The sequence below is a fragment of the Scyliorhinus canicula genome, chromosome 18 (genome assembly GCF_902713615.1).
Source record: "Scyliorhinus canicula chromosome 18, sScyCan1.1, whole genome shotgun sequence".
NCBI classification, from domain to species: domain Eukaryota; kingdom Metazoa; phylum Chordata; class Chondrichthyes; order Carcharhiniformes; family Scyliorhinidae; genus Scyliorhinus; species Scyliorhinus canicula.
The window spans coordinates 12,561,957-12,583,470 of NC_052163.1; the positions used below are offsets into that span (position 1 = coordinate 12,561,957).

General features: G+C 47.1%; 1 protein-coding gene and 1 non-coding gene across 2 annotated transcripts in view; both read left to right on the top strand.

The window, feature by feature from the left end:
* Positions 1-16,805, top strand: part of notum1a (notum, palmitoleoyl-protein carboxylesterase a) — a 49,011-nt gene extending 32,206 nt beyond the window's left edge. The window contains exons 7-11 of the mRNA XM_038777962.1: positions 4,272-4,463; positions 5,624-5,724; positions 8,453-8,600; positions 10,460-10,507; positions 15,939-16,805. Of these exons, the coding sequence (XP_038633890.1) occupies positions 4,272-4,463; positions 5,624-5,724; positions 8,453-8,600; positions 10,460-10,507; positions 15,939-16,245 (796 nt within the window). The 3' untranslated portion in view covers positions 16,246-16,805. The remainder of the gene's footprint in view (positions 1-4,271; positions 4,464-5,623; positions 5,725-8,452; positions 8,601-10,459; positions 10,508-15,938) is intronic.
* A 2,349-nt stretch (positions 16,806-19,154) lies between these two features.
* trnaf-gaa lies at positions 19,155-19,227 on the top strand. Its single transcript has one exon. It is a non-coding gene; the product is annotated as a tRNA-Phe (tRNA).
* Positions 19,228-21,514: the final 2,287 nt, after the last annotated feature.

Genomic DNA, 21,514 nt, shown 5'->3' on the forward strand with positions numbered 1-21,514 from the left:
TGTACTCAGTTCGCTTTGCACATTGTTAAAGCACTTCAGACATGGGAAATCTTTGGTACAAATCCCTTTAGGGACATAGGAGCACGAAAAAGCCATTCAGCCTGTGATATCCCACATGGAACCCATGGTGGGGGGGGGGGGTGCTGGTCTTCCCCGTGCTCCTTGCGGAGTACGATCCCCACCTGCTAGGGGGTGGGATATCCCAATTAGCCAATGTATAAAAGGTTGGCCAGTAAGGCACCGACCAGAGAGAGGAACCTGATTGGGAACTACCGGCTTGTCTGTATACCATTTGTGTAAATAAAACTTTGTTCCTTTTTTCACTTGGTGTGGACTCCCCGTGTCCTTAAAACAGCCCATTGAGCCTGCTACGCCATTCAGTACGAACATGGCCGAACATCTACTTCAATGTCCTTTTCCCACATTATCCCTATATCCCTGTATGTATTTGGTAGTTAGAAATAATCAGAAGTTTAGCAAAAGCTGCCTTTCACATGAAAGGATTTGATAAATGGAGGAATTTAATTCTGTTCACAGGTGCAATCTCTCTCTCCTCCCGCCCCACCCCCCCGCCACCTTAAAGGTTTTCCAAATATCGAGCGAATGAAAATACTATCTTTTGCTGCAATGATCTGTGGACACACCTGATATGAGGCTGCATTCAGTCGCAAAATTCGCTTTGCGAGCAAATCAGGAAATGTTGGAAAGATCTCTTGGGTTACTGTCTGTGCGGAGTTTGCACATTCTCCCCGTGTCCCCCACAACTGGAAGATGTGCAAGTTGGGTGGATTGGCCGCGCTAAATCCACCTACCCTGCGCATCTTTGGGTTGTGGGGGTGAGACCCACGCAGACACGGGGAGAATGTGCAAACTCCACACGCACAGTGACCCGGGGCCAGGATGAAACCCGGGTCCGCAGCGCCATCAGGCAGCAATGCTAACCACTGTGCCACCGTGCTGCCTTTACTGCTACCTAAATCATAATGACAATCTTTTTTTTTAAATTATAAATTTTGTGTACCTAATTATTTTTTCCATTTAAAGGGCAATTTAGCGTGGCCAATCCACTACCCGGCACATCTTTGGGTTGTGGGGGCGAAACCCACACAGACACGGGGAGAATGTGCAAACTCCACATGGACAGTGACCCAGAGCTGGGATTCGAACCCGGGTCCTCAGCGCCGTAGGCAGCAGTGCTAACCACTGTGCCACCGTGCTGCCCTAATAATGACAATCTTGACCACAGCTGGAATCATAGGCTGGTTACTGCACAGAAGATCTTTTGGCCTGTTATACACCCCCTGCCTCTTTGCAGGAGCAACTCAACTCCTCCCAGTTCCCTGCCTTCTCCTCCTAGTTCTGTCATTTCTTTTCAGCTCAGGAGCTTATACAATTTCCTTTCAAAAACCACGACTGAATCTGCCTCCACCACATATTCAGCAGTGCATTCCAGCTGCCAACCACTCCCTACGGAGGAGTTTACCTTTATGTTGCCATTGGTTCTCTTGCCAATCGCCTTGCGTCCTCTGACTCCTGATCCTTCTGCCAATGCGGACAGTTTCCCCCTCCAGCTCCCTTGCTCAGACCCCTCATGATTTTGAATCTCTGTCAAATCTCCTCTCTGTCTGCTCCTCGCTGAAGTGAACAACCCCAGCACCAACCTGTCAACCTAACTGTGGTCCCTCATTCTCGTAAATCCTCTCTGCACCCTCTCCAATGCCTTCCTCTCCTGCCTGAACTGCAGAGCCCAGAATAAGGTGCGAGACTCCAGTTAAGCTCAAACCAGAGTGTCATAAAAGTTCATCATAACAGCCTTGCTCTAATATGAAATGCCTGTACTTGCCAAACCCAGTATCCTTGGTTCCGCCTTTTTAACCACTTTCTGAACGTGCCCTGCCATTTTCAATGATTTGTGCGCATACAACTTCAGTTCGTGCACCGTTTTGGAATTTTACCCTTCATTTTGCCGCAGGGGGCGTCACCTGTGGTGCAGTGGTTAGCACTGCTGCCTCACAGCACCAGGGACCCGAGTTCAATTCCGGCCTTGGGTGATTGTTTGTGTCGAGTTTGCACGTTCTCCCCGTGTCTGCGTGGGTTTCCTCCGGGTGCTCCGGTGTCCTCCCACAGTCCAAAGATGTGCAGGTTAGGTGGGCTTACAGGGATAGGGCGGGGGAGTGGGCCTGCATAGGGTGCACCTTCAGAGGGCCGGTACAGATTCGATGGGCTGAATGGCCTCCTTTTGCAGTGTAGGGATTCTCTGATTTTATATTGCCTCTCTGGTTTCCTCTCACAGTCCAAAGACGTGCAGGTTAGCTGGATTGGCCATGATAAATTGCCCTTAGTGACCAAAAAGGATAGAAGGGGTTGTTGGGTTACAGGGATAGGGGGTGTGAGGACTTAAGTGGGTCAGTGTAGACTAGATGGGCCGAATGGCCTCCTTCTGCACTGTATGCTCTATGTTCTATGTTCTCTCCTCATTCTGCCCACCAAAATGTATCACTTCTCATGTCTCTTCATTAAATTTCCATCTGCCACGTGTCCATCCATTTCACAGCTTCCTATTTCCTCGGAACCGACATTGTTTAGATTAAATTTAGAGTTACTCAGACTCGCTCATTTTTGATCAGTTTAGGTTACATTTTTCATACTGGCGCTTCAAAGCCTGTGCGTCTTTGTTGCCTTTTATTTTATGGTGCATGTGGTCGTAATTACGTCCTTGTGGGTCTATGTCTCTCCAGATGTGGATTAAAAAAACACAAAACCAAATAAATGAAGTTTGGAGCAGCTCAGCATCTCCCTCCCATCTCCCCATCCCAACCTATTAACATTCCAGCCCCAAATAGAACCCATTTAAAAGCCCTGGAGGCAGAAACACAGAGGAGCTCCGTGCATATGGCGTCTTCACAGCGCACGTGACCTCCTTACTTCAGCCCTTTGCCCTTCTCTTCCGTGTCGGGACAAGAAGAGGGGGTGCCATAACTTTAGAGTGGCAACAATCCCGCTTTAAAGAAATTGAGTTGCAAATATGTTTCTATTTGCTGTGCTGACGTGTAGGATTGGCAATGGAGTTCTCACATTAGCTGTTGGAGCTTTTTCCAGACAGAACAGCAAACCCAAAAGGGCGGCACGGTGGCGCAGTGGTTAGCACTGCTGCCTCACGACGCTGAGGACCCGGGTTCGATCCCGGCCCCGGGTCACTGTCCGTGCGGAGTTTGCACATTCTCCCTCGTTTCTGCGTGGGTCTCACCCCCCACAACCCAAAGATGTGCAGGGTAGGTCAATTGGCCACGCTAAATTACCCCTTCATTGAAAGAAAAAATTGGGTACTCTAAATTTATCAAAGAAAAGAGCTGGATCCCCAAATGGCCAAGGAGAGCAAGTGCATTTGATGCATTGTCAGGACTGAGCATGTGGTCTTTAACCTCATTCCAAACTGATACGCTTCAGATCAAACACAGAGTTACCTCAGAGTCGCTCATTTCCTATTAGTTCACGCTTGAGGATTCCTCCTCAACTCAATCCAAAGGTGTTCCTGGGGCTGTCAAAAATAAATGATTATATCAACCAGGCCAGACACAGATGTTATTTTACGCCTGCAGAATGTGATAATTGAAGATGGAGTTTCAATCAAATGTCTTATCGCCTTTGTTAGAATTCTGCAATATGCTTGTCCTGCAGCAGACACTGCACAGCCCAGGGAAGCAGTACCTGTGGTGATCTATTGGATAAACATCCCTGTGAAGTGTCAGAAGCGATTAATGAACAATCAATGTGTACTTTACAGTACGATATGTAGATTGATGTTCCCAGTTTGGGGGAGCTGTGTTAAATGATGTTGACAAGAGATTAACAACTAAAGCCATGTACTTCTTACCTGAGCGCAAAATCATTTGTGACTTGGCTTTAGAAGAATTATGACCATTCTTTCAGCTTTCAGATGAGAAGTTAAAACGCAAGGGCCTGTCAAGGCTTCCAACTGGATGTAAAAGATGCCAGGCTGTTATTTTAAAGAATAGCAGGGACATTCTGCCCACTGGTCATCCTATCGATCAGGTTATCCGGTCAATATCACATTGCTGCGTGTGGGATCTTGCTGTGCACGCCATGGTAATCTACATCACCAAGGTGTCCACGCTTTTCAGAAGTCCACCATTGGGCTGTAAAGAGCTTTGGCCCATCTTCCGGGCACGAGAGACCCTATTTAAATGTACGTTTTGTTTTCTTTCTTTCGCTGTGGCGTTGTTGATCGGAGTGCTTGTCTGTCCGTTTAGTGCCGGGGGGACAGGGGTCCTCCTCAACGTGGACAGAGTGGCGGAGCAGCTCGAAGAGTTGGGCGTCCGTGGAGTTCAGGTTCGCGGCCTGGCTGATTCCGGCTGGTTCCTGGACAACAAACAATACCAGAGGACTGACTGCATCGACACAATAACATGCGCTCCAACTGAAGCAATCAAGAAAGGAATAAGGTCGGACTTTTTGATATGTCCCCTTCCCCTTGTGAGTTTCTATTTATTGCGGAACAGGAATAGGGTTATGACCTTTAGTCCTGATTTATTTCTTCCTCGGACCTTTGTTAATAATAGCAATTCCGTGATAATGGACTTGGAAATGCATTGTTGTAAAGCTAATAACTAAAGTTCTTTAAGTATCTTCTGGCCTCACAGTCTCCTGTCAATGAGCGGATTCTGGGTGTCTCACTCACATTAGGTTAAAGCACCCATGTGCATCAATAAGTTATCACTGGTGTTCGGACCAATGAGGATTACTATTTACTACCTCTGCCTCATTCTTAATGAACACAGAGCTATCAGCTCAGGGAACCGTGGGCTGATAGATCATTGATGGAGCCTCAAGAAGGCACTCTCAGTGCAGAAGCAAAATTCTACAAAGCTGCACAATGCTATTGTCCCAGAAGACACTCCCATGTACGTAACAGTTAACGATACTTTGAAAATGCGCAGTGGTTAACACTGCTGCCTCACGACGCCAAGAACCGGGTTTGATCCCAGCCGCGGGTCACTGTCCGCACAGAGTTGGCACATTTTCCCCGTGTCTTCGTGGGTCTCACCCCCACAACTCAACAATGTGCAGGGTAGGTGGATTGGCCACGCTAAATTGCCCCTTAATTGGAAAAAGGAAATACCTTGAAAATCAATTTTAACGGCAACACATTGATAGACATCAAACCAGCACAAAAGAGGCAAGTTGCCGAATAGCTCTCAGTCCTCCTTTCTGCCAATTCATCTCAGTCACCCACCTTCATTGAACCCGAAAAGGTAACAGAAAAAAAATCGTGCAGCTAATATCTGCGCCAAATGAAACATAGACGGGAACAGAGGTAGGAAGGGATTTTGAGCCAGGGAGGGTAAAATGGTGACTAGATACAGAGCAATCATGGTCTAATTTGAATGACAGTACATGCTCGAGGGGCTGGATGGCCTACTCGTGTCTGTATGGTCAATGAACAGTGTGTGGGAACCAGCGTGACGATGCTGATATTCCACTCCTGAGGATATTTCGTTGCTTGTGGCTCACAGATCCCCTTGCCGCCTCTCTGTGGGTTGATCTGAATTTTTGAGTTTATGTGACGGTGTGCAATGATTAAACGCATCCTTTGTGTTTTCAGATACTGGAATGGAGTTGTACCGGAACTTTGCAAGCAGCAGTTCAGAGAAGGGGAAGAGTGGAACTGTTTCTTTGGGTATAAAATATACCCAACTCTAAGAAGTAAGTTTAAGAAAAAAAATCAAAGTCCATCTGATCCATAAGACAGCCTTTGATTATCCCGATAAATCTGGCAGCAAGGCCTCAGAAAATCCTCCACTTTCCCAATGGTAAATATGCTCTTCTGATCTGAACACTGTGCGAGCAGTAACTTAGCATCAAAGAGAAGGGAGACATTTGAAGATGGATTTGTAGAACTCAATCTGCAATCTTTATCCTTCTGTTACTTTGACAGCAATGTTAGTCCATTTAGATGGGTTAACGCCTTCACTGTGAGTACCATGGTGTAGTCAACTTGTAACTTGAAGGCTGTGAGCTCAAATTATAAAATGACCATTTTATTTCATTAAACTGAGAATGTGTGCACACTGATTAGGAAAACTGGAGATAAAGATTGTCGTAAAGCCTAACTGGTTCATCAGTACTCTTCAGAAAAGGCAACCTGTCACTTGTAATTAAACACCCCCCAGAAAGTGGTGCATAACCTCAGCAGGCCTGGTAGCATCTGTGGATAGAGAAATTGAGTTAACCTTCCGAGCCCACTATGACTCTTTCTTTGGGACTGGAGTGAGATGGGAAGGTGATGGGTTTTCTGCTGTTGAAAAAGTGGGAAAGGGGCAGTTTTGTGAGGGGCCACGAAGAATCCAGCACGAGTTTGTAGAATGGAAAGAAATAACTTTATTTACAATTACATATATATACAACAGCAGCAGTAACTCCCTTGCTGCTCATTCCTCTAGAGCTGGTTCCATACTGGCCTGCTCTATTTATGCAGGGTTTCTGCTAATGCTTTCTCCACCGCCCCCCCATTGGGGAAGCTCATACTCCCTAAGGATTGTGGGATTGGCATTAGTCCCTAGCCAATGGTAAGCAGGCAGGTTATATCAGGCAGGTAGAACGAAAGGGAAAGCGGGATAGGAGAGATTACAGAACAAAGATATCCTGGAAGACAACAAGCAAAGGGAGGGATAATGACAGTATTAAAGATGCAACACATTGTCCAGGATATGTGTCGAAAGCAGAATGAAGGTCAGCACTGTTTGAAAGCAAAATAGCAGAATGTGTCACCAGTTGAATAAAGGTCAACAATGTTTGAAAGAAAAAACATGAGGGCAAGATGCTTGGGAGGGGGGAAATTCAAAATGGAGGATTGAGTTCATGGTCTGAAGTTGTTGAACTCAATGTTAAGTCCAGAAGGCTGTAAAGTGCCTAATGGGAAGATGAAGTTCTGTTCCTCTAGCTTGCATTAGGCTTCACTGAAGCACCATAGCATGTCAAGGACAGAAATGCCAGCATCAGAGAAAAATGGTGAATTGAAATGGTACACAAGTGCAAGTTCAGGGTCACGCTTATGGATTGAGTTAAGGTGTTCTGAAGAACCGTCATGTTGGTCTCGAAGCATTAACATTCTTTCTCTCCCACAGATGCTGCCAGACCTTTATTTTTTGTTGAGGGGCAATTTAGCATGGCCAGTTCACCTACCTTGCATATCTTTGGGTTGTGGGGGTGAGACCAACGCAGACACGGGGAGAATGTGCAAACTCCACACGGACAGTGACCCAGAGCTGGGATCGAACCTGTGTCCTGGGCGCCGTGAGGCAGCAGTGCTAACCACTGCGCCACCGTGCCACCCAGATGCTGCCAGACCTGCTGAGATTTTCCAACACTTCCTGTTTTTAGTTATTTATTTATTTTTCAAATATAAATTTAGAGCACCCAATTGATTTTTTTCCCAATTAAGGGGCAGTTTAGCGTGGCCAATCCACCTCGCCTGCACATGTTTGGGTTGTGGGGTGCGACCCACGCAAACATGGGGAGAATGTGCAAACTCCACACGGACAGTGACCCAGAGCCGGGATTGAACCCGGGACCTCAGCGCCATGAACACTTTCTGTTTTTATGTTAGATCTCCAGCATCCACGACATTTTGCTTTTGTACCTGTCACTCTGGTCTGCGTATCGCTTCACTCCTACGCTGTGTGATTGATGTGTAATGAAGTGACCTAGTAAGTCATTGGCAATAAATGTGCCCTAACTGGGCATCGGCCACATCTCAAGATCAAATTTAAAGGAACAAGCAGGTCAGAGAATGCAGAACTAAGCCATTCGGCCCATCGACTCTGCACCGCCCTTCAATCATGGCTGATATGTTTCTTCTCCCCATTCTCCTGCCTTCTCCCCATAACCCCTGATCCCCTTATTAATCAAGAACCTATCTATCTCTGTCTTAAAAACACTCAGTGATTTGGCCTCCACAGCCTTCTGCGGCAAAGAGTTCCACAGATTCACCACCCTCTGGCTGAAGAAATTCCTCCTCATCTCTGTTTTAAAGGATCGTCCCTTCAGTTTGAGGCTCTGCCATTGGGTTCTAATGTCTCCTACTGGTGGAAACATTCTCTCCATATCCACTCTATCCAGGCCTCTCAGAATTCTGTAAGTTTCAATGAGATCCCCCCTCATCCTTCTAAACTCCAACTAGTACAGACCCAGAGACCTCCTCCTTCCATGTTGTATGATTCGAATTTCTGTTGCAGGGAACCAGATAACTCAGCAATTGGGGTTGCAATGCATTTATAAATAATTGGTATCAGATTTTGCCACTTGATTGGGATATGCGGGTTTAATCCCAGCCTCTCCTGATGTCCATCCTTGTGCAGTCACTGGATGGTGAGATATTTCTGAAGCTATGGGTTTATGGAGAAATCTTAACTTAATTTCGCTTCTTTCAAAGGTCCATTGTTTGTCGTCCAGTGGCTCTTTGATGAAGCACAGCTTACAGTCGATAATGTGCATCTGACGGGGCAACCTGTTCAAGAAGGACAGTGGAACTACATTCAGAACCTGGGACGAGAGCTGAAAAATACTCTTAAGGACGTACCGTAAGTTCTGCTACCTCCTTGATGCAGTGAGCATGTTAAATCCTTAAGTTTCCTTGTACAGCTACTAGCCTCTGAAAAATTAACACTTATTTTATGAGCAACTTTCTGCATTAACAAGAGGGAGTGCGCCATGTTTGATTAGCTGGTGGGCGAGGAGGTGGGGGTGCAGTTTCTCTTCTGGTATTACTCTGTAAGAAGTCTTACAACACCAGGCTAAAGTCCAGCAGGTTTGTTTCAAACACTAGCTTTCGGAGCACTGCTCCTTCCTCAGCTGAAATGTATTACTCTGTGTAGACATTAACTAAGGCAGCTTGAAATAACTCCCCCCTCCTCCCCCACCCACAAATGTCCACCTTACAGGTGGATCGTCCAATCTTCCCTATCCGACCAATGGCTGCCGATCTGCAGTCAGTGAACGCTGTGATGAAGAAGTGAAGAAGATCAAGTTCTTGGGGTCAGGGAGGGTGTAGGCTGAACGGAGCTGGAGGACCCGGTTTCCGCTCTGTTCAATTTCAGGAGCAGGATGGAGAGCTGAACCTTGCGCCCACCTCCCACACCAAGGGGGTGTAACATCGCACACGGGACCCATGGGTTGGGAATGCTTTTCTTCTCTGTGCTCCTTGTGGAGTACGCACTCCCCTGCTCGGGGCGAGGGCTCTCGTTAATTACTGTATACAATGACAGCAAGAAAGGCACCAACCAGGTTGGAAATCTTTAGGGCATCTACCGGGTCGTGTACATGTTGCTCTTGTAAATAAACTTTGTTTCTTATTTTACTCGGTGTACACTCTCCGCGTCCTTATTAAGAGGTGGGGGGGGGGGGGGGCATGTATGGAGAAGCTGTCTGAGTAACCAGGAAATTCCTCCACTTTGGAAGCCTGGAGAAGGGAGTCTCCAGCTAAAGACTTGCAGAGGTTCGGAGGAAGTGCCTGGAGAGTGTTAATGACACAGTTCTGAAGACTGTGCAGGGCACATGGCCCAGGGGTTCATAAGAACTAGGAGCAGGAGTAGGTCATCTGGCCCCTCGAGCCTGCTCCACCATTCAATAAGATCATGGCTGATCTTCTTTGGACTCAGCCCCACTTTCCGGCCCGAACACTATAACCCTTAATCCCTTTATTCTTCAAAAAACTATCTATCTTGATCTTAAAAACATTTAATGAAGGAGCCTCAACTGCTTCACTGGGCAAGGAATTCCATAGATTCACAACCCTTTGGGTGAAGTAGTTTCTCCAAAGCTCGGTGCCCTTATTTTGAGGCTATGCCCCCTAGTTCTGCTTTCACCCGCCAGTGGAAACAACCTGCCCGCATCTATCCTACCTATTCCCATCATAATTTTTAATGTTTCTATAAGATCTCTCATACATCTTCGATGATGGCAGAGCATAATGAGAGACTGGTCAGGAAAGCATCTAGAAGCCATGCTAAATTGCCCCTTAATTGGAAAAAATTAATTGGGTATTCTAAATTTTTTTTTAATCCAGCGTACTACTGCAATGTCTTTCTTTCAGTACAGTAAGAAGTCTTACAACACCAGGTTAAAGTCCAACAGGTTTGTTTCAAACACTAGCTTTCGGAGCACTGCTCCTTCCTCAGGTGAATTTCAGTAGTTTGCAACTGAATGTAACTTCTTCAGAACTGCATTAGGAGTCATGCAGACTAGACACAATCAACTCTGTTACTCTCTCCACAGACGCTGCCAGGCCTGCTGAGTTTTTCCAACATTTTCTGTTTGCATTTCAGATTTTCAGCATCCGCAGTATTTTGCTTTTATTTTAGTTTTTGTTCATGGAGGATGTGAATTGCATGTGAACTTAATGCTCTAACGTAAGTCATTTGAATATCTTTTCTGGTTGCAGGGCAGTTTTTGCACCTGCGTGTTTATCCCATGAAGTTATCACTAAAAGGTAAGATGCAAAAAGGGAGCAAAAACAGAAAAGATTATTTATCCAGTGCAGCTTTTCCTTGAGAATCCAAATCGCTGAATCCTGCTTTGGCTTATATATATATTGTTTTGAAATATTCTTTCTATCCCTGCCCTAAACTTCGGTTTCTCATTATTCTATTTGGAATTGCTCTTGGAGGTTTTAGGAAAGAGATGGCAGTGTTGCGGGTGGGTCAGGGGGTGGGGGGAATGTTGCGAGATGGGGATGTGAGGAAGAATTTTTAGCACATCATTTTTACAATGTACCGAGCCCTGAGCTGTCCTCAACCCCCCCCCCCCACCCCGCTGTCCTGTGCTTCTCTTGCCCCCCCCCCCCCCCCCCCCCCCCCCCCCCGCTGTCCCGTGCTTCTCTTGCTTACGGTTGATTGAGTGGGCACATTTCTGGGACCGAAAACGTGCGGGAAGACGCCTGGCGAGCAACACCCAACATCAACATGCACATTATCGTCAGCGGCCATGGGAATCTAAATCATGCCCGCCAGCGATTAAGCCCATTATGGAAAGCAGTGATGGTGATTTTAAGTGGCCCATTGACCTTTGTCCCTAGGAAAGGACCATGCGGTGTCCACAAAACCATCAAGGCCTTCCGTGCCCAGTGAGAACCGCAGGGGTTGGGGTGCTTTATTGACCCCTTGAATTGCACTCTTATTTGATGTTTTTGTTAAGTTTCCGTTGATCTATGTTATGTTTGGGCAGTGCCCCGAACAGGAGTGGCCTTTTTTTTGCTTTGTCCCTCAGTTTGTTTCCTTTCTTCTGTCTTGTTAGTGGCCCTCAGAAGAGTGGCCCATCGACTATTGCGTTTGACGGACGCGCCAAATCGGTCAGGCGGCCTCCACTTTTCCGGAACAAACGTGTTCCAGGGTGGAATAAAAAACGTCCGGGGTGATAGAAAAATAAAAGACGACGTTTGGGAGTTGAGATCCTGTGAGGTTTGCTGCCGCCAGTTGCTTGAATTTGCAGCGTAGACGCAGCACTTTTCTTTTGAGCCCATTTCAACTGCGGCCCCAGGGGCAGCTCCGCTGCGGCCTTCTGGGGGCTCGTTGTAAATGCCCACCCTTACCTTCCCTTCGCTTGGTGCTTGCCCCCCTTCCCGGCCCCACCCAGCACTGCCACGCCTTTCTAAACACACGTTTCACGCTGGCTGCCAGGATAATTGGCCAAACAGTGTGAAGTCACTGTTGGGGTTTGACCGTATCCGGAAGTGCATATCAGTCCAGCGATCACGCCTGCCCAATTAGCGCCAGATTCAGGCCCAGGGCATGTTTTTTAGCAGAAACACTGAATTACCTGCTTAAAAATTAGCCCCTTGCTATTGCAGCTTCTTTTATGTCCCAGACCAATGTCCTTTGATATAAGCCATGATGTGGAGATGCCGGCGTTGGACTGGGGTGAGCACAGTAAGAAGTCTTACAACACCAGGTTAAAGTCCAACAGGTTTGTTTCAAACACTAGCTCCAGAAACTTATATATAGACAAGTCCATATATTGCATCTTTGACTTTGTCTATATATATGTTTCTGGAACCCACCTCTTCATTCACCTGAGGAAGGAGCAGTGCTCTGAAAGCTAGTGATTCGAAACAAACCTGTTGGACTTTAACCTGGTGTTCTAAGACTTCTTACTTTGATATAAGGACATTTCCCAAGGTAATTTACAGATTGATAGCAACAATTACGGGAGAAATTCACCAAGATTAATTAATCAGATTGTGTAGCATATAATTCTTTCATTGATCTTACTTTGCTTAAGTAACAACAGCTGGACGGCACAGTGGCACAGTGGTTAGCACTGCTGCGTCACAGCGCTCCTCACAGCACTGAGGTCCCAGGTTCGATCCCGGCCCCGGGTCACTGTCCGTGTGGAGTTTGCACATTCTCCCCGTGTCTGCGTGGGTCTCACTCCCACAAACCGAAGATGTGCAGGGCAGGTGGATTGGCCATGCTTAATTGCCCCTTAATTGGAAAAAAATAATTGGGTACTCTAAATATATATATTTTTAAAAAACAACAGTAACTGCATTTTAGAAGCTAATATTTCTCTTTGAAACTGTTTGAGATGTGTCAGTGTGTTCAGAACATAAATAAAACATATTAGAACTCAGAGACACGGTTTAAAAATACGGGACCACTCATTTTAAAATGAGATGAGAAGAATTTTTTCTCTCCGAATCTTTGGGACTCTCTTTCCCAGAGGGCTGTGGGGGCAGGGTCACTAAATATTTTTCAGGATGAGGCTGATAGAATCTTTACCGACAGGGAGACAAAAGTTGTGGGTGGCCGCTGATCCGGGGAGAGAAAAACCTACAAGTTTCTACAAGGGGTGAAAATATAGGAGACATTCATCAAAAATGTAGAATGTTTTCCAAAATTGCTCTCGCTAATATTTGCATCTGAGTGCCCTTTACATTCCAGATGTTATACACCCTCCTCACTGTCCAGATGTTATACACCAAATCTCATTGTCCAGATGTTATACACCCTCCTCACTGTCCAGATGTTATACACAATTCTCACTGTCCAGATGTTATACACTCTCCTCACTGTCCAGATGTTATACACCCTCCTCGCTGTCCAGATGTTATACACTCTCCTCACTGTCCAGATGTTATACACCATTCTCACTGTCCAGATGTTATACACCATGTTCACTGTCCCATCCTCACTGTCCAGATGTTATACACCATCTTCACTCTCCAGATGTTATACACCATCTTCACTCTCCAGATGTTATACACCATTCTCACTGTCCAGATGTTATACACCATGTTCACTGTCCCATCCTCGCTGTCCAGATGTTATACACCCTCCTCACTGTCTAATCCTTGCTGTCCAGATGTTATGCACCATCCCCTGTGGTCCAGATGTCATACACCATCCCCTCTGACTGGAGATCATTATTGGTTAGAGGCACAAAATGATCAACATAATAAAGGATCTCTAGTTGTTAAACTTACATTTCCAAAGTGCTCCTGAATGTTTTCAGAGTTTATAATTGGCTATGATTAATTATTGGCTTGGTGTTCAAGGTACAAACCAGGTTAGCAGCTGGACAACAATGACGGCCCAGAGCCAAGACTACCTCTGACCAAAAAATGCTTCAAGAAAAGCCTTTTGAAATGCATTCGCTGTTGTTATGTAGGCAATGTAATAGCCAGTGTGTATACTGCAGCGTATCAGCAACAGGAAAGTTAATGAGCGATTGCTTTAATGTGATCTGGAATGCACTGGTTCAGGGACAAACTTTTGCCAGGGCAGGAGTACCATAAAATTCCTACAATGCAGAAAGAGGCCATCCGGCCCATCAAGTCTGCACTGACCCTCTGACAGAGCAGTTTACCTCCGCTCAATCCGTCACCATATCCCTGTAATCCCATAACACCACCAAACCTATAGTGTTGGGTGGGGTTACTGGGTTATGGGGATAGGGTGGAGGTGTTGACCTTGGGTGGGGTGCTCTTTCCAAGAGCCGGTGCAGACTCGATGGGCCGAATGGCCTCCTTCTGCACTGTAAATTCTATGATATGATATTTGGAAATGTTTTTTATTGAGTTTTCATATTTTATATCCAACAAATTACAAATTATTAGAAAAAAAACACACGCAAAAATTAACATGCATATTTACAGGTAAGCATCTTCATACTAACAACTGTGGCCGCCCCCTTTAACCGGCATACATATTTTACATTCCCCAATATGGCCGAGGCACCTGTTTATAGGCATTTATTTACAATTTGGTTTTGGGCCTTAGCTTGCCATCAGACTGTCACTTGCGGCTTTGTCCTTCCTTTTTTTTTGGAATAATTTTTATTCAAGTTTTCAACAACAAATTTTATCACAACAGAGAAAAACAGTAACCCCTCCCCTCCAATACAAAAACAATAAATTAACAAGAAAAAGAAATAAGCATAAAACCATGAGAACAAACCCCCATAACGAACCCGTAGCCCCCCCCCCCCCCCCCCCCCGCTACCTTCCCCCGATTCCCGTCCATTTTCCCCTGATTCTTGGCCACCCGGCTATTCTTCCTCTTGTTCGTTGGCCACAAACAGGTCCCGGAACAATTGCATGAATGGCTCCCACGTTCTGTGGAAGCCATCGTCTGACCCTCGGATGGCAAATTTGATTTTCTCCATTTGGAGAGATTCCGAGAGGTCGGACAGCCAGTCTGCAGCTCTGGGTGGTGCTGCTGACCGCCAGCCGAACAGGATTCTACGGTGGGCGATCAGGGAGGCAAAGGCAAGGGCGTCCACCCTCCTCCCCATGAATAGATCTGGCTGGTCTGAAACCCTGAAGACCGCCACTATCAGGCATGGCTCGACCCTCACCCCCACCACTTTGGACATAGCCTCGAAGAAGGCTGTCCAGTACTCCACAAGTCTGGGGCAAGACCAGAACATGTGGGCGTTATGATATGATATTTGAACACTAAGAGGCAATTAAGCATGGCCAATCCACCTAACCTGCACATCTTTGGACTGTGGGAGGAAACCGGAGCATCCGGAGGAAACCCATGCAGTCACGGGGGAGAACATGCAGACCCCGCACAGTCACCTGAGGCAGAATTGAACCCGTGACCCTGGAGCTGTGAGGCAACAGTGCTAACCACTGGGCCACCCCAGAGTGGCACCAATGTACAAACAAGGATCAGGGGTAGGCCACTCGACCCCCTTGAGCCCTCTCCGCCATTTAATAAGATCATGGTTGATCTAACAGCAACCACAAATCTGCATCCTGCCTCCCCCTGATAACGTATCACCCCCCCGCCCCCCGCCCCCACCCCCACCCCCATCCCCAGCCCCAGCCCCCCTCCCCTGCTTCCCAGGAATCTATTCACCTTTTCCTTAAAAATATTCAAGGACTCTGCTTCCGCCACCTTTTCAGAAAGAGACTCACAACCCACCCAAGAGCATCAATTTCACCTTGCCTCCATTTTATTTATTTTTTTATTTTTTAAGTTAGAGTACCCAATTCATTTTTTCCAATGAAGGGACAATTTAGCGTGGCCAATCCACCTACCCGGCACATCTTTGGATTGTGGGGGTGAAACCCACACAGACACGGGGAGAATGTGCAAACTCCACACGGACAGTGGCCCAGAGCCGGGATTCGAACCTGGGACCTCCGCGCCGTGACCTTGCCTCCATTCTAAATGGGCGACCCCTAGTTCTAGGTTTCCCCCCCCCACAAGAGGAAACATCTTCTCCACATCCCACCCCACCCCTGCCGAGACCCCTCAGGATCACTTATGCTTCAGTCAAATCAGGCTCGGCATTGTTAAAATGGAAATGAGATGGTGCGCTGGAAGCCCAAAGCATCACCTGGGAGTTGTTGGTGGGAAATGTATCAATGTTCCTTCCCGAGTGTAACGTTACATTCCACCTTTCATTTGCAGCTATTGGTTGAACCTGCAAGTGAAGGGGATATCCCTTCCCCGGGCACTTCACTGCTGGGATAGGAGCCTCCAAGATGGGAACAAAAATGGGAAGAACTCGATGAAAGGCTGTCCGATTCACCTGACCGATGGCTGCCACTGGCCACACTGTAACCCGACCTGCCCCACCATCAGAGACCAGTACACGGGTCAGGAGATGACTGTTATACAGTTCCTAATGCACATGGGTTTTGACATACAGAAGATGGCCCAGCAGCAAGGCATGGAGGTTAGCAAACTACTCGGGATGCTGAGCAGCGGGAGCTAAAATGTCCGAGCATCGGGACTGCCGAGACTTTTGAGTGCGTTTATCAGAGGAGGGGGAAGGTGGGGTAATCCACACGCAGTGGAGGAGCAGGCAGGCTTTTCCGAAGGGAACCCCGACAATCTCTCACAGCAAAACCTGCATGGACACAAACAAAATACAAGGCGGTGGAAAGCACTGGATTGATCAACGAAACGTGAAAGTCACGACTGCGGGTCTTTCTCAGCAACGGAGGCTCCTCCCAGATTGGATCATAAAACAAGAAGATAAAACACAGAAAAACGGATTCCTTTCCCTTTAGGTTAACAATGTCAAACAGGGTAGTGGGATTCAAGCAGGAAATGCTAAGGTCAGGACTGATGCAAATTATAATGCTGTGTATATTTTAACAAACTTAAACCTGTGCTACGTTGGTAATTTTACATATTTATTTTATTATGTAAATCGTATTTATAAGTGTTATGCAGGCAGAGAGCTAAATATGTTTCTTTATAAATTGTAAATACTGTCTCCTAATCGCATGTTTTTTTTTGTAATGGAATTAAAACAATCTTACGACAACCACTTTGGTGCGTTGTGTCGGTGTGTGAACTCGAGACTCCAGACTTTGCGTTTTGCTTTATTGGTCTTGTCTTACATTTGAATGAACAGGGTTTACTACCCAGAGACAGGCCATTCAGCCCATCTGATCTACATATGTGACTCCACCCACCCTTCTTCAGTCAACCCCATCAGTATAATGTTACCCTCTTGCCCTATTTGTTTTATCTGAAATATGGGGTGTGATTCAGCGACCCCGTTGTGCCTGGCGCAGATCTGGGTGTAATGGGTGCATGAGCCCCATCTCGGGGTCCACGCCAGGCGTCAGGCCAATCTTGATTCACCCAACTCAACGAGATCCAGATCTCAACATATAAAAATGATCCTGGGCAACCTTGCCAGGGTGTCATTTATTACTCGTTGACCCGTAACAGCCTCCCCGAACAGGCGCCGGAATGTGGCGACTAAGGGCTTTTCACAGTAACTTCATTGAAGCCTACTCGTGACAATAAGCGATTTTCATTTCATTTCATTTCAAATGTGGCTGGCCATAACAGCACCTGGGGGGGTTTCCTAGATCATTGGAGGCTCTCGGGTGATCGGGGCCAGGGCAGGGTGGCACCTTGGCACTTTCCCCCCTGGCACTGCCAGCCTGTCACCCTGGGAGTGCCGCCATGGCAGCCTGCCAGTGCCACCCTGGCACTATCAGCGTGCTCTGCCTGGCAGTGCCAGGTTTGCCAGCAACCGGAGAAAATGCTGGAAAATCTCAGCAGGTCTGGCAGCATCTGTAGGGAGAGAAAAGAGCTAACGTTTCAAGTCCAGATGACCCTTTGTCAAAGCATAGTGAGCAACCAGCTCACTATAGCCAAATATAAAGACAACCGGAGAGGGATTCCTGTGTTATTCTTTGCACTGAATAGACAGGAGCATCCATGCGGTGAGATGTTAAACTGAGACCTTTGTGCCCTGCGGATGAAACACAACATCCAAATCTACTCACAAAGCTGCCAATGTTGTGCGGACAATGGCAGTGCCCCAAGATCCCCACATGAAAGAAATACCTCCCAGGGTTTATTTTCCAAATCCGATGGAGAATTGGCGGCGGGGACAAGACTGTAAACCTGGGAATCCCCGGTCAAGAATCTGCGCACAGTGGGCAGCACGGTGGCACAGTGGGTTAGCACTGCTGCCTCATGGCGCCGAGGTCCCAGGTTCCATCCCAGCCCTGGATCACTGTCCGTGTGGAGTTTGCACGTTCTCCCCGTGTCTGCGTGGATCTCACCCCCCCCCCCCCCCACAATCCAAAAGATGTGCAGAGTAGGTGGATTGGCCATGCTAAATTGCCCCTTAATTGGAAAAAAAATAATTGGATACTCAAATTAAAAAAAAAAGATCTGCGCACAGGCAACAGATGCATGAAGGCCGATGGACACCTATATTGGGGCAGATGTGTCTTTGGGTAGCATCGTCTGTAACTGAGCAGTCATCCAGTCCTCTTCAGGATACCCTCTGCTCACTCCCAATTGGGAAGGGGGGGCAAGAGAAAGTGACCTCAAAATAGGGTGTCCCACTTTCTCCATGCTGGGGAAACCACACCCTGCAGAATTTTCATCTTTGTGGTCAAGGGAAGAAATCATTAAATTTTGCAACGTGGAATGTTAGAGTACCCATGGATAATCTCCAGAGTGACTGTCCGGAAGTGAACCAAGACTCCAAATTGACACATCCGCCCTCTGTGAGACCTGGCTTTCTCGGGAGGGGGAGCTGAAGGAACAAGCAGGGGATACGTGTTCTAAAGGGAAGGCTCACAAAGACCCTGGTGACCACATAGTTGGCCTCTGTAGTAGGATCTTCGCTGCACTGCCAGAATTCCAGAGTTGTATAACTGAAAGGCTTCATGACACTTCACCTGCGCTCAACTGTAACCAACATCAGTGTTTACGGCCCAACCCTTGTCTCCAATAAAGATGTTTCGGAAAAGTTCTCTTCTGACCTTGATGAAGTCCTCATTGTCATCCCAAACTAAGAAAAGGTCATCCTTCCGAGGGATCAGGCTATTGAACTTGATGATCACAATGAATGGCGGAGCAGGCTTGACGGGCTGAATGGCCTCCTCCTGCTTCTATTTTCTATGCATGTTTCTAAGCCAATAGAAAATCTTGACGTTAGCATTGTCACTTATATCTTAAGTGCCAGTCTCCTGTACAGGCATAGTAGCCAGCATGGAACCACTGATATAACTAAAGTCGAGGCTGATGGCCTTTTCAACTGGAAAAGTGTTGTAACATGCGCAAGAGTGAGTCAGGATTCAAGCCCCTTTGAACAAAAAGTAATGACAGGTGACAAGCCCTTGAATATACTCATAGAGACCAGCCGAAATAGCTCAGTTGGGAGAGCGTTAGACTGAAGATCTAAAGGTCCCTGGTTCAATCCTGGGTTTTGGCAGCCCACCGGGTGCTGTGATTCCTGGTCATCTGTCAAGTCGCCCAGCCTTTGCAGGCCAGCAGCGCGGGTTCATTTCCTATACCAGCCTCCCTGAACAGGCGCCGGAATGTGGGGACTAGGGGCTTTTCACGGTAGCTTCATTTGAAGCCTGCTTGTGACAATAAACCATTTTCATTTTCATAGAGACCTGCTGCGCAGAGTTCCAGTATTAAAGAAACTACCATTCCTGAACATAGAAAAACAGAAACCCTTACATAGGAAACGGAACGAATACTCAACAGTTCAGATAGCCCTCTCTCTCCCCACGGACACTGCCTGACCCGCTGAGCATTTCCACCAGTTTAAATTTCAGATAGCCAGCATCCGCGTTATTTTGACATTTCCCCACACCAGTGGTGGGCAGCCTGTGGGGAAGGGGGGGAAGGGGGGGAGGGGGGGAGGGAGAGGGGGGGGAGGGAGAGGGGGGGAAGGGTGGAGGGGGGGAGGGAGAGAGGGGGAGGGAGAGGGGGGTGAGGGGGGAGGGAGAGGGAGGGAGGGAGAGGGGGGGGAGGGAGGGGGGGCAATTGCGGCCCAATCAGGGTTCTGAACGCGGCCCACGATGCATTTTGCTGACCGCTGCCCGGGCTCAGGAATGCCACATTGTGTTGATTTCTGTCCGGGTAGCTTTTCTCTTGCCAGTGTGACTGAAGTGTCTCACGCACCAGACGAGGATATCCTAAAACCCAGAAGGGTAACGGTCACAGTGATGTAGGTTTTTTTTCTGGTATAATGTGAGGAGCTGTGTACAACACAGTGAGTAACAGGCCAGTCGTTGTGCAAACAATTAACAAAGAATATTTATTAACTTAAAGACAAAACGCCCACGACAAGAAGGACTATAATATGCTACGACACTGACCCTCGGGCCCCCAACTACCAGCTGGCACCAAGATCCAATTTTAAGTAGCTTTATGAGTTAAATTCATGAAGTAATTACCACAACTGGGTTAAGGTGGACACTGCGGGGGAGAGACTTGTGGTTGAGCATAGGTGAAAAAAGGCTGCTTCTTTCTGGAGCCTATATCTGCAACTTGATGCAGTTCTGATGTTAGCTGTCTCTCTCTCTCTCTCTCTCTCTCATTGTTAGAGTTTTACAGTAATGCTATTTCTTGCCTCTGATGTTATTCACCCTGTGGAATTGGCTTTTTGGCAGGTACGTGGCGATTTCATTATCAATCGGCTTTGAAGTTACCACCTCTCTCCCCCCATTGTTCTCACGACGATTCAAATATGTAAAACACTTCTTTTCCACTGATAGGCAAATTTGCATCTCATCATCTCTCCAGACATCTGCCTGTTTGACTTGTATTTTGATCTTAATTCCACCTCCCCGCCTCCCCCCCCGTTCTTTTTTTTCTCTCTAAAAATTTTGAGTACCCAATTCATTTTTTCCAATTCAGGGGTAATTTAGCGTGGCCAATCTACCTGGCCTGCATATCTTTGTGTTGTGGGGGTGAAACGCACGCAGACATGGGGAGAATGTGCAAACTCCACACGGACAGTGACCCAGGGCCGGGATCGAACCCGGGTCCTCAGCGCCGTGAGACAACAATGCTTCTTTAAAATAAATTTAGAGTACCCAATTCATTTCTTTTCCAATTAAGGGGCAATTTAGCGGCACCAATCCACCGACCCTGCAGCACGGTAGCATGGTGGTTAGCATAAATGCTTCACAGCTCCAGGGTCCCAGGTTCGATTCCCGGCTGGGTCACTGTCTGTGTGGAGTCTGCACGTCCTCCCCCTGTGTGCGTGGGTTTCCTCCGGGTGCTTTGGTTTCCTCCCACAGTCCAAAGATGTGCTTGTTAGGTGGATTGGCCATGCTAAATTGCCCGTAGTGTCCTAATAAAAAAAGTAAGGTTGGGGGGGGGGTTGTTGAAGTATACCCAATGAGTTGAATATACGGTGCAAATAAAAACTCAGCTTTACAACCGAGCAAATCTCCAGTACAGTAACGTTTGGTCCCATTTTAAATATGCTTTAATTCGTACAGAATGACATGTAGAAAATGGCAGCTTAACACATTGTAGTCAGACTGGCTCCTTAGTTTGCAGCTTAATTAATATTTAGCCATTGCACACGGAACTCATTATCCCTGGATTTAATTCAGTAATGCAAAATGTAGTCGGAAAGTGCTAGAAGCCTGACGACTGCCAAAACAACTAACATCCACCACAGACAACCAGTCTAGCCATAATTATTCAGTATGGCTCACATGGTATAATAACAGAGACGTTTGGCTTGCATGGTT